This window comes from Balearica regulorum, chromosome 1 (genome assembly GCF_011004875.1).
Source record: "Balearica regulorum gibbericeps isolate bBalReg1 chromosome 1, bBalReg1.pri, whole genome shotgun sequence".
Lineage (NCBI taxonomy): Eukaryota > Metazoa > Chordata > Aves > Gruiformes > Gruidae > Balearica > Balearica regulorum.
The window spans coordinates 68855055-68868487 of NC_046184.1; the positions used below are offsets into that span (position 1 = coordinate 68855055).

A 13433-nucleotide genomic window follows, 5' to 3' on the forward strand; every position below is an offset into this window, starting at 1 on the left:
GCAGCATCTCTAGCAGTGTATTTTCCATAGCTTTGAGAAAGATAAATGTTGCTTGGTATAAGCTCTTTTCCTTCTTTCTTGCCTATTTCCTGTACTCCCCAGTTGTGCCCTAAACTTTTGGGTCGATGCAGTCCTCTAGAGGCTGAAAAGGGCTTGACCTGGTATAAAAAGCAATGTTGTTCCCCTGTAATAAATATTTAAAATGTTTTATCAGTGTAAATAAATGCAAAATTCTGTGAGCCTAGGGAATGGCATTAACGTGTTTTGCTTACTGAAACGTTTATGGAGTCAGTGTCAGCCAACAGAATGCAGCCAAGAGGGTTTTTTTTAAAGGTAAACTGAAGTGCTTTTAAAATAAATACTAAGAGCTGTTTAAGATCTTCAATTATTAACAGAAGAAAAGCGCAGGCTGAAAACTTGCAAACAATCCTTTTTGTGGCACTTTCCCTAACTTCTGTGCAGTTATCTCTTTGTCCAGCCTGGAGTATGCAAAGATGAAGAGCGTGCATGAGTTGAGACAGAAATTTTTTTTTTTTGTTAGTTCAACTGTCTTTTCTTCCTCTGCACAGGGAAAGCGCGTGTAAAAGTGCGTAGAAGTTCTCACCATTGGTTAGAAAAAGCTTTGTGACTGCGTGTAAGGGGATGATTTGCCTTGATTTACCCTGATCAGAAATGCATCTGATCATCTGCAGACACTGATCTGCATCTTTCAGATTTCAGAAACACAGATTTGATGTGTTTTGAGGCATGTGGGGTTTTTATTTTAAAAGTGTCTCTGTTCTGCCTACCCATGGCTCTCTCCTAATCCTTTAATCCTTCTTTATCTTCTCTCCCTGTTGTCCCCCTTGCTACTACACCAACTTGTCTGATCGTCCAGGCCTGGTTCCTCATGCTCTTCCTTGCAATATTGAATAAATTTCAATTTTTATTTTTTTCAGGGTGTGTTTTTTTTTTATTCTTAACCAAGAATAAAGTAACTTCCTGGTAGCAGCTATATTGCAGCAATAAGCTTGACGACAATGCGGGGAGCATGGTGTGATATGCATATACCCCTTCTACAAATCCTCTGAGAGAACATTTCTAAAGTTGCTGCATAGTTAGCAGTTTAAAACTTTTAGAAACTCTCTGGACACTTTAACAGTAATGTATGTAAGTTTTCTCATTAGTTGAATCATGTAGATTTAAAAACAGACTGCCCTAATGGGGTACTGCACGGCACACGCATCAATTCATGCTAACAGTATTCAAAAGCTCATCTCTTCTTCAAAGTTGGTTTATTATCCTCAGGAAGCTTTTCTCTAATTAAGCTAGCTGAAGCTGCTGTAAATCTTCTGGTGGTACATGTTCCCCTTGACTGTCTAAACACCTTGTCATCTCATGTTTATGGTGCAAGCCTTTGATTTCATTCTTTGTTAACATAAAGGACATTGGTTTGTGCAGATATTGTCTTCTCTGGACTTATGTAATACACTGAAGCACTTTCACAGCATGGGTGATAATGAAACCACATTTAAAATGAGAGCGCTCTTTGTTCATAGTGTCTGTCCTCAGTACCATCTCAAGAGCACTGGATATATCCCATAATGAATATTAAATCAATTAATAATAATAATTAAGGGTAAATTACATAAGACCTGGTATTAGAACTCTTAACCTTGTAATCTTGGCTACATTTTGGATTAACAAGGCTCCTAAAACATTAAAAATGGAGACCTTTATTTGCTTTTGTGTAGATTTATTTGAAGCTACAAATATTTCAATCTGCAAAGTTTGTGGGTTTTTTCCAGGTTCATAGCCATCTGTAGTCTTTTAACTTTCTTGTATTGTATGCTTTTTGGGACAAGGTGGGACATTGTTTTAATTTTCTGGTGAGTGTTACATTCTCAACTGCTGTGAAGTATTGGAATGACGTTGATGTGGACTGCAATTCATTTTCTGAATATGTTTAGAATTAATAGACTGAATGAGGTGAGCATCTAAGGGGAAAGGTTTACTGCCTCACATAATCACAGCAATATTTTTTCCCTGGAGACGTTGCTTATCCAGAGTAAGTACCTAGAGGTAACTGAGCAAGCCAAACAGCCCATTCTTGTATAGGATGAGTTTTGATCCTGTCAGTATTGTACTTCAAGTCAGGATCTCTTTGTGAAAGCCAGAATGTTTCATGTTGAATATCACTCCCTTTGGATAGTAGCATGAACCATTAAGAGAGAACTGAACTGATTGCAGACACCTGAAAAAAATGTTCAGATTAGAAGGATGCTAATAGCCAGCTTTGGATTACTAGCAGGCAGTGACTGAGCTTGCTGGCCTGGCAGCTGATGCCACCTTTGATTGCTTCTGCTGCGTTCCATTGTGGCTGGGGAGCAAATGCAAAGTCTCAGCCTTAGCTGTGAATTGACAAGTGGATTGCCTACAAGTGAAAGTGCTTGTCAAGAGATGTGTCATCCATATTAGAAAGTATTTAAATCAGTTTTAAAAAGTAATAAAAATGAAAATCTAAGATCTTAGATGATAGATTGTAAAAGTTAATAGTTATCACAAACTCTCTTGGCAGATGTATAACAGACATTTACAACTTGTGAATCACATTTTTCAAAAATCACAGCTAATATCAGCTTCTCTGAGGAGATGACAGTATTTGCAGGAGACATTAACAGTTTCTGGCTCTCAGTCATTGCAAAATCATGAGCTCATAATTGTTCTGATCTGGCTATTCATAGTCTATAGAGTTCTAGAGGTCTTTCAATGCTTCTAACATTAATAACTTACTAGTGACAGTGGTTGCCATCACTGCCACCAGTGATAATAACTTTAAGACCTTTGCAAATGCAAATCCTTACTAAAGGCTTATGAGGCTGACTTTGTTGTTCTGGTTTTACAAATGAGGAGAAGGAGGCAGAGAGAGGCCCATGAATCTGCCGCTTGAGCCAACTGCATCTGAGGGTACAGCTGCTTAGTGCTTTGGCAAATTTGGCTGCAAGTAACCTTCCCCAGGCCATTCTGGAAATGTGTGGCTTGCTCATGATTAGGACTTAGACCAGTCTCGTGCCTTAATAACAACCATGTAATATCTTGTTGATACCCCTTTCTAGGGACCTGGACAACCTCTGTTATAGCATGATCCCTAAATCTTGGGGCAAAACCAGCACTGCTGGTTCTGACTCTCCCTCTGTTCAGACTGAAGTAAGGTGAGGTGGATCAGGAATGCAGCAGATCCTAAGAGGACTGGGAGCTCTCAGTCAGTATGGGTTTGGTGGCCCTTCAGCAGCTCAGGCTCTGCCTGATACTGGTCTGACCTCTGGAAGAACCCAGAATCAGAGTAGGAGCATGACTTCAGTTTGCCATCTCTCCCCATGCTCTGGGGTGCAGCTGTCGTACCCCAGCATTTGCCCTCCAGCGTGTCTCACTGTTCTTGTCCTGCTTCAGTTCTGGTTGTTGTTTGTTTTTCTCATGCTTTAACTCTCCTCAAACCTGTCTGGGGAACACCTTAGGCCTGCTTTTCCAGAACAGGCAAAATAACTAATGTCTTCCCTCCCCAGGGTGTTAGTATTTTGGTGACAGGTTAAGGTAATACCTGTTTTACTTTAGTCTGTGATCCAGGCTGTGATGGTAAATTTGTGAAATGTCAGGGATCTTCTGGAGGGAGGTGATCTGTAAATGTACATCTTTACATCATCAAGATAATGAGTTCAGGTGAGGGGGAATGAAATAAAAATGACATTACTGTGCAATTTATAGCCTCTCTAAATTTTGTTCTTTTGCTGATAAGTGCTTCCTTCTGTTCTCTCTGCAGGTCTCCAGGTGGTTTTAAATTCAATTATCAAGGCCATGGTCCCTTTGTTGCATATTGCCCTGCTGGTGCTGTTTGTCATTATTATCTATGCCATCATTGGACTGGAGTTATTCATGGGGAAGATGCATAAGACCTGCTACCATGTGCAAGGGGGACTGATAGGTAAGGGGAACGCTGTCATACACATAAAGATTTTCTGAGGGAGGCTTTCCCAATATATATGTAATGGAGCATTTGTGCTGGTACAGAAAACGGGTGGCTGTGGCTCCCTGCTGTGTACCTGTTTGGGGTTTCACAGCGGTGGTTCCTCTCTTCTGCTTCTTGGATATGAATCACCTTTGACGTAGAGAGACTGTCTCTATCGGTGAGAGCTCAGCTTGCTCCTTTTGGGCGCTCAGTTCTTGGCCTGTCTGTAAAGGCTACGTGCAAAACTGTCAATTCCTGCCGAACAGAGTAGTGGACTTTTTAATGGGGACCTTTGGTGCTACAAGACAACCGAGTTCTTTACAAATCTCCCAGAGGCTCAAGCAACACTAAAGTGGTGATGATTTTGCCACTAGCAGACTGAGCTACAAATGAGATGGCAGCATATAAATGAACAGCTCTTATGTTTTATTATTAGTCCTGTACACAAATACATCTTGGTTTTAAACTAGTATCACTGTAAAGGAATTGAGCCCAGTACCCTTTTCTTTTAACCACGGGCTGTGACCATTGTTAGAAGTGCAGCTATTAAGAAAGCAAAATTATATTAATGGGAAGAAACTTTTAGCACCAAATGCGTCAGGAAAGAACTTCCAAATTATTTACAGAAAGAAATATTCAAATTCAAAATAATGCAATTGTATTGTCACTCACTCATCTAATCATTTGCTCTTTTTCATTTGATTTATTGAACTTGAACAGCAGTGATTTCCCATGTGGTTGTGGGTGCCAATGTCTAGGACCCAGTTCAGCTCATAACCAAGAAAATATTGTACAGCAGGAAATTGTTTCAGAAGTTCTGTATTTTCTGCTTATATAATGTTGGCAGATTTCATTTTCTGGAAATACTAGAACTATAATGAATTGTCAGTCTGGTTTACATCTTTAAAGTGTATATATCTTTCTCCATACTGTCTGGAATTATTTACATTACAGCATCTAATTCTAATATTACTGTTTCTGGCACGCTTTAATGATCAGAATGTGATCATAACTTTTGGAAAAATACATTTTTTGCCATATAAGATGAGAAGAAAACATAATTACCTGCTCCCCCACACATGCATACCTGCATCTGTTATAAATGTAGCACTAAGCTCTGAAATATACATATTTTAAAAAAAAAAACCTAATTTTTGTGCTTATAAAAATGTTTTATGTAACATTTTTTATATACCAAAGCATTTAGGCAGGTTTGTTGTATGGGTTCTCAGATCTTTGGAAACACCTCTACAGAATAAGGGGTGGATAATCAAGCAGTAGCCTTAACAGAGCTTCTGAGTGGCACCGGGCTATCGATAAAATGCCACGTAGCTTCTAAACTCCGAAAGAGCGGAGCGCCGGAGACTCTGTGCTGTAATTTAGCAGTGGCCCAGCACCATATCAACCTCTCTGCAGAGCACTGAAGCCTGTCTGCTGCAGAGGTTCAGCCTCCTTCAGCGGAGTGCCAGTCAGTGCTGCAGTTCCCTTCCAAGATTAACCCAGATGCCAGGTGACTGCAGTATGAAAACACTGGTCATAACATGCAGACTAAAGAAATCTAGTAGACTTCATCTAATGTTCCCTCTCATGTTGAAAGACATGACTTCTTCCTCATAGGATGGTGTGCTTTAAAAAAAAAAAAAAAGTCCATCTCAGTTTTGACTGTAAAATTTGACAACTTAGCTATTATTTTTACAAAAAGAAAGTGAAGCACAACAAAACATCCCTCTGCCCATTAAATTAATACAGTTGCTTGTGTATTCCTAGAGAAATCTGTCAAATTTGCCGCAAAATGTATTTGTTAAAATTAGATAGCATGCTTATCAGTGTGTCAAATAGCGATTAGTTCTCTTCATCTCCTTTTTCTCCCTCCTCTTCTTTAAGATACACCTGCAGAAGACGATCCGTCTCCCTGTGCCCCCCAGTCTGCGCATGGGCGGCAGTGTCAGAACGGCACGGAGTGCAAGGCAGGCTGGGAGGGACCTAAACACGGCATTACGAACTTTGACAATTTTGCTTTTGCCATGCTGACGGTGTTTCAATGCATCACGATGGAGGGCTGGACAGATGTACTGTACTGGGTACGTATCCGAAAATGATAAGCTGAAAGGCCTGCTCACATGCTTACGGCTACGTTGAAACTTCAGGGCTTTAGCTTTCTTGCTTGTTCTATATAGTGAAGGCATGGTTGCTAGCATGGAGCTCTAATTAACTCAGAATATTAGTGGATAAAATGGGAGGGTTTATCTGGCACAGTTAAACCAAATATAAATGTTGACTTTCCATTGACATGTTGAAAGGTGGCACGAGGCTTATTGATTTGAAGATTTGCAACGTACCTTTGTTGAGTAGAATGTCATGTAAAGACCTTCTCTGCAGGAGTGAAGTATCTCGTACATCTCTGGATTACTTGATGTAGAAGTGTTTGTGACAGATAACTGTGTGCTCTAGTCATGGCATTAAAGTTACAAAGGCACTACGCTGATCAGCCTGTAGGTTCTATAAGAAAGATGTCACAAATCCCTTTTCATGCTAGCGCTACTCCTGATGATGACTTTTATCATGATAGTATTAGAATAAATGCTCTTAACTCTGATATTGGTATTGATCATATTACATGTTTAGCTGAAACATGATATTATATTTAATTTAAATGCAGTCTCATCTTGTCCTTTACCCTAATTCTGGAAGTTTCAGTAGCTTTAGTTTTTACCTTGTAATTCCTAATGTGTTGGGAAATTCAGTGGCAATACAATTATACTATAAGAGTTTAAATCAGATTTAGCCTTCACCTGTAAACCAAATATAAACATGTTTCTGGATTCTGCTCTGGCCATCAACTTTTGCAGCAATGTGCTATGGTCCAGGAATTTAATTCACACACAGCTCAGCTCCATGTGTATAAGGCTAACCTGGACTCTGACTGACTTTGAGGACTGGCATATTATGACACCTCATTTTCCAAGATGGTAGGATGTGCTACAATGCACGATGGAATTTAACTCAAGAAGACCCAAAGGACACAAAAAGATAATCTGGACTGAGGCAGCTTGCACTGTTAATCAACATCAGCTTCTCTCTTAAACGTGAGCCTGAAGCTGCCTTCTACCCACCAGTGAGTTAGAGTTTACAAAATTTCCCTTTGAAGATTTAGCTTATCTGCAATATATAGTCTCTATGTGGAACAGCTAGCAGTTGTCTCTTTATCCTCGTAAATTTAGATTAGAATTGTGACTCTAGCTTCCTTCTAATGCCTGAGATAAAGGGCAAAGATCAAACCACAAGGGGAGTCTGGGTCTCAGAGCACAAAAATTGCCTGTACTTGAAAAGAGGGTATAGATTAATAAAATAATGAAGAACAAAAGTCAGAAAAGGAACTGAGTAAAACTAGTCCTTGGCTCAACTATGGCTATACATAATATACCTGTCTTTTTATCACATTTAGCTCACATTCCTCCATGATTGAGAGGATTTATAGGTAGTTCAGAGTAAATAGGAGAAAGTAAACGATATTGGAAATAAACAAGAAAATAGTTTTGGGAGTGTATACCACTTAGCATTGTGAAATCTATCCATAAGTTATCATCATTTTCTCCAAAGGCACGTGTTATGAAAGACCCTGCCAATCCCCACACTTTTGGGTCCATGCGTCATTTGCATGACTGGATGTGAATCATTCAGAACTCAGTTATCAGTTATCTAATAACAGGAGCCAAAAGCATATACTCACTGCTAAATGATTTTTCTACCATGACTGCTGCAGATGGTTTGATTTTTTTTTTTATTTTTTTTTTATGGCGTCCCTGCAGCAACCTGGATTTTAGCTGTTGGGTTTTTTTGGTATTCAGCCAGCTTTTTTCACTGGTTTCCTGAGCTGTTCTTTTTTCTTTGGAGACAGCATGGTGAACTGAGACTTGAAATTAATACAGATTGATGGTAATTATTTTTAGGGCATCCATATACTTAGCCTTTTAGGTTACGGCTTTGACAGAATGCTTGCTTTGGAAACAAAAGAAATATTTATTTTCATCAGCTGCCAGTTATTCCTAGACAAGATTACAAAAGATAAGAGTTAGCACTACAGATAAAATTTCAGTAATTGAGGAGGAGGAAATTTAGTTTGTGAATTAAAAAACTGTATCACCTCTGTTTAAAGGCCATGAAATACAAAATTTGAGTAAGTACCTGAACACCTGACCTGACAGGCATACTCAGTTAAGCTGCTGTAAACAATCCTAAAAGTTGTCCCGTATGAATTTTTGCCTCTTTGTGTTATATTGACAAGGTGGATAGAAGTCAGCTCTGATCAGTGTTTGCCATATGGTAAAGAAGATATCTGAGATGCGATGCATATTTCCTTCTGCAGAGAGGTCTGTGCTACTCTGGGGGCATATGTTGAATGGGCAATTAACTAGAGGACACACCTATGAGAAGCATTGTGGCTTTAATATTTATATGTAGAAACAATCTCTAAACGTTCACACTGTAATTTCATATGTGGGTGTTTCAAGCCATATCTATTGTCGTTTATACAGTAAGCTTTATAGTCCATGAAAAGGGCATTCTAGTTTAAGCTAGCCGGATCAAAAGGAAGAGTACTTCTGAATAGTAAAGAATAGAAAAGATGCAACATTTCAATTTCTGAGAGTGAGGGAAGAATTTTAGTAAGCGGGGTAGGATATAAATATATATTTTAAACTTAGTGCGAGCCACTGTTTTAGCGAAGTCTGACTCCTATATAACTCTACTACCCGGCCTTTGCCTTTTCAGCCAAGAAAGAGTGGACTTGTAGACAACCCATTGGGGGCTGCACCTCCACAAAACTACAGAGATAAGAGGCTATTCTCTTCTCGAGTAGATAACACTTCGAAAGATCTCCTGGATCCACAGTGAGGTCATGGAAAGTAAAATTCCCTTTATTAGGAAATAAATCTGCATAGTTAATTAAAATAGAAATCCAGACTTAAAGATCCCCTCTCTCCAACTACATCCTGAGATAGTTGGTTGTCCATTTTATACTGAAAGGAGAGTAAAGATTAAAGAATGGTATAAGAAAATGTTGTCTGCAAATCAGACAATTTTGTGGCTGAAAATTTTAGGTGATGGTCGTTCCTTAAACTTAACGATGTAAGCTAATGGGTTAATATTAAAAGTGCTGAGCATTCAAAGTTCAAGCAGACTGTTAGGTTCTCAGCTCATCTGCAATTCAGGGTAGATACCAAAGTTTGAATCTAGGGTCCTGCTGGGATCAATGGCACAATTTCGCTTAATTTCAAAAGGTCTCACCTTCTTTTTGTAAAATCTCGATCATGGTGTTGAAAGTTTCCACATGAAGTCGTGTGTACAACACGAGGACTTACAGATGCCTAATCAGGACCTTGGTGCCTGTTGTGATAGCCTTCCAAGGACATACATGTGGATGTAGGGAGTTTTTTGTGCTCCCTCCTTAAATCTGAAAATAAGAGCCTGACCTAAAACTCAGCAAAACAACAGATAAAGCTCTGGGCTGAATTACTTGGCTAGAAATGTTTAGACAATGGAGCAATTCACTTGGTTTGAACTTTTCTATAAGTGCTTTTCAATTATATCTTCCTATTTTCTGATAAATAGCTTTTGAAAAGTGCTTAGATCTCTGCATTCCTTTCAGTGGGAACGGAGGGAGCTTAGCACATTTCAGCATGTTGCCCTGAAAAATATACTATTAATTTCATGAAACCTATGTCTGTCTTGTGCAACACTTGACAAGGTTAAACCTGCATGTTTAGAAGTTAGAAAGCTGTATGACCTTCCACAAGCCCTGGACTCCTAATCCACTTAGTAGCTCTTCAAATTTTACGTTCGGTTTCCTGCTACCTTCTTCATGCTTCCCCTCATGCTTCCTCCAGCTTTTCACCTCTGTAGTGAAGACTCTGTCCTCTCTCATTGAGTACTGTTTCCCAGCCTGTGATCCACATCCTCACAAAAAGATGGTCAGAGACAGGAAAGCAATAAACTTTTATTCCCTAGAAGGAGTGGACATCAATAAGATCAATATACTTTCCAATCTCCTCTCTCACTCAGCAGATAAGACTTGCAAGAAAATTGGCTTCTTTTGAAATGTGAAAGAAAAATGTTAGGGAAAGCAGTTTGACACTGCTGTAGTGGCAGGGAGGATGATTACTTGCAAGGGGTCAAATTTTTAATGCAAAATAACTATATTGGACAGGATGAAAATCCATGCAAAACAACCTTTTGTCGAGTCTTCACTGAAGAATAGATCCGTGTTGAAGGGAGCGTTTAAGGGTTTATAGGAGCACATCTCCTATACTGCCTCAGTCTTACGAGGTTTACTTTGTCCCAGTATAACTGCCAGGTGACTTTGTCTCATATGCAGTCAGTTTATAGAATCATTTGAGCAGACAGACACCTCTTGTGATGTATCACGTCATAATTTTTCCTATGCATTGTAGAAAGATTGAGCTTATTATTCTCAGAACTCTCCTTAACGTATGATCGGGCAGCATTAGCAGCTTGCTCCCTTGTGCCAGCACCAAGGCCCATTTCTGAGGACCCCTTGGAAACTTCCAGCAGCAGATGCAAATCCAAATGTTACAAATTGAGTCATTTGGTATTTTGTAATCAGTCTCTGCTGCACTCTGTTATTTCTTATTGTCTTGTTGACTAAGGAGGAAAATTAATCCCTATGCAGTTTGTAACATCCTGTTTAAGTATTTGTAGGCATTTGTTGTCTTCCCTTAATCTTTTTCTAATCTGAGCAGATTCAGTTCTTTCAACTTTCCCTAATGGGGCTTCTTTTTAATTATTTTTAATCATTTTGTTACTGTCCTTCAGGGGAAGCTTCGTTTCCGAGTTAAAGACAACTCGGACAGTGCCCTGTCTCTAGAAAGGCTTTCATCTTTGTGTGGAATGTGCTTTCTGCAGCTGGAGCCCTGTGACACTGCATGCAAAACTGTCCACTGCAGCCTCAGTTTTATGTGCCTGGTTTCTCCACTCCCCTGCATCTAAGCAATCGTATATATAAATTAAAACAGAGTATAGAGCAAGCAACCGCAAGGTATTGCATTGGGCTATTCACACTGCTGGGTAGTGGAGAACCTGGTCCTGAGATGTTCTGCATACAGCTTGCCCATTACAGCTTGAATTCTAGGATCAAGTAATTCTGCTTGATCTGCTTGATGATTATTAATAACAAGCAGCCTTGAGCGTGCCGTCGGTTTTGGGGTATTGGCTTTGTCCCATGTCATTTGGACAACGCTTCAGAATACTTGGTTGAGTCTCTGAAAATAACATGCAGTGCCTCCAGGGACAGTTTACCTCAAGGCTCTAACTGTAAACGAAAGAGTGTGATATTATTAGAGATGGACTAAAGCCAGGTCTGGATGAGATCCAGGGCACTAACCTGTCCCTGGAAGAGATGCCTGAACTGACACATAATAAGCTGACTCCCTCAAATTTAACTGAACAATCCTTGGTAGGCTTGCCCAGCCCCTAGGCAAGAAAATGTTTTAGTGCTTAAACAGTGAATAGAGCCACCACAGTGTAGTGAGACTGAATGAGTGGAAACATTCAGAAGCATCACATCCCCAAGGACAGCATAGAGCAGAGTATATAGATACAGTGGGTTAAAAAGGCTGTCTTGGAAGATCCTTCCATCTCTGAGTCTGTGATATCATACTTCCAAGAGTCACTAAATCAGCTTGAAACTGGAGCTTACAGTCAACTGTACAATTCCCATCATGAAATCAAAATGGAACAAACTGGACAACAGATACAAGTTACTTTGCTGACAGCATTGACATATCTTGTGAGTTTTTCTCATCCCCCCACAGCCTGTTGCAGCCAATGAGGAAGATGATGTCAGGAATACAGAGATATTGCCACAAAGTGGAAGACATTAAACGTAGAGCTGCAACCCCCAATTTTTGCCAGCTGTGTTTTTCCTTCTAACCCTTTATTCTTGCAGCGCTTAGGCTTGAATTAGTAAGGCTTTCCACACAAGAGAATGATCTGATTCTAAGAATATATCTGTCTACATGTTTCCATGGTGTTTATTCCCCATCCACCCCCACCCCTCCAAGAAAATGCTGGGCTTTCATTGTTGTGGGGTTGAGGGGTTTTTTAATCATCTTTTTGGCAGGGTTTTGCATGGATGTGAAAAATTTACAAATAAGCATGCAAGTATGAGCAACCCATCTCTGTGATTGCAGAGGTTATTTCATCTCCATCTGCTGTAACAGTGGTGGGTAAGCGGAGAGGGCCCATAGTTCAGAGCACTGAAGGGCCACAGCATTAATGCACTGAAAAAGCAGTGTCCACACTTAATTTGCATAAATGCTGACCTAAATCTGTTTTCCTTTTTCTCATGAATAAGTGCACGTGCAACTGTCATGGTTGCCTGAACTGTTGCCTTGAAAGTGAGTAACAGCAGTGACTTGCTGTTGCCACCTGCTACAAAAACCTGCTGCTGAACATTTGTTCAATGCAAAATAGGTGCTTACTGTGTGAAATGAAGTTTTCATGAGCCCTTCAGACCTCAACTTTGGACCTCTCAGTGCTCTTCTATATGGAAAGAAACTCTCCGTAAGCTCATCCATAAGCTTCTTTGGGTTGGTTATGGGGAGGTGTTAATAGAGACCCTCTGCCCAGTGCTCCTGCGTGGGAAGGACCTCTTTTAATAGCCCTGTCTTTCTGTTGCCCTTTCTCTATTCTTTCTTCTTTTGTTCTTCCTTAGACTGTTTCCTAATTGCTGCTGTCTCATCACCACTGAGACCTTTCTTGTCTTTAATCTTTTATCCCAGAGCTATAAAATTAAGAGCTAAGCTACCGGGACACTTATATATGACTTAGGATTTTGAGTGCCTCTGTGGGTGCACTGCTTGGGCCCTACTACCATTTTTTCCAGAACTGATCATCATTGCTTTCTGAAACAATCATCTTCAGAGTTGTTAAGTTTGGACCCGTATCCACTAGACATATTCACAAATAACAGACTTTAGTTCATCATCTAGACCCTGGGAAAGCAAAAGAGAGGGGAATATGCCCAAGGTCAGAACACAAGTGGTGGCTCTAGAAGTGACTATTTAAAAAAACCTCATGTTTATTTTGAATTTAATTTGTCTCAACATCTTGTTTTCAAGAGAAAAGGCAATACAACTAAACCCTCACCAATTTTACTGTGAATAATAAGTCTTTCCTGCCTGCAGAGAGAATTGGTCCACTAATACTGGCTTTTTTCATTTATTTCAGTGGGATTTCTGCCTGAGCAGGACTTGAGAGCTCAGTATGATAGATGGTCATACCATCATAAGCATATAGTTTAGGTGCACCCATGACCTCCTCTAGAACTGTCTCCTCCTAACTCCAGTCCTCTAAACTGCACCCAAATTGGATGCCTCAGTACAATATTGGGCACATCTCCCTAAAAATACAAAGTGACCAGAAGTAGAAAATG

At 39.9% G+C, this 13433-nt stretch overlaps 1 protein-coding gene across 9 annotated transcripts in view; it reads left to right on the forward strand.

Annotated features, from left to right (window-relative positions):
• Nucleotides 1-13433, forward strand: part of CACNA1C (calcium voltage-gated channel subunit alpha1 C) — a 487179-nt gene that overhangs the window by 306887 nt on the left and 166859 nt on the right. For 7 of the 9 annotated variants that reach the window (XM_075756906.1, XM_075756869.1, XM_075756832.1 and 4 more), the window contains exons 6-7: nucleotides 3797-3958; nucleotides 5867-6063. In XM_075756906.1, coding sequence (XP_075613021.1) covers nucleotides 3797-3958; nucleotides 5867-6063 — 359 coding nt within the window. Of the gene's footprint in view, nucleotides 1-3796; nucleotides 3959-5866; nucleotides 6064-13433 lie in introns of those variants that run through there. The other 2 variants (XM_075756898.1, XM_075756888.1) reach the window with 2 other exon arrangements.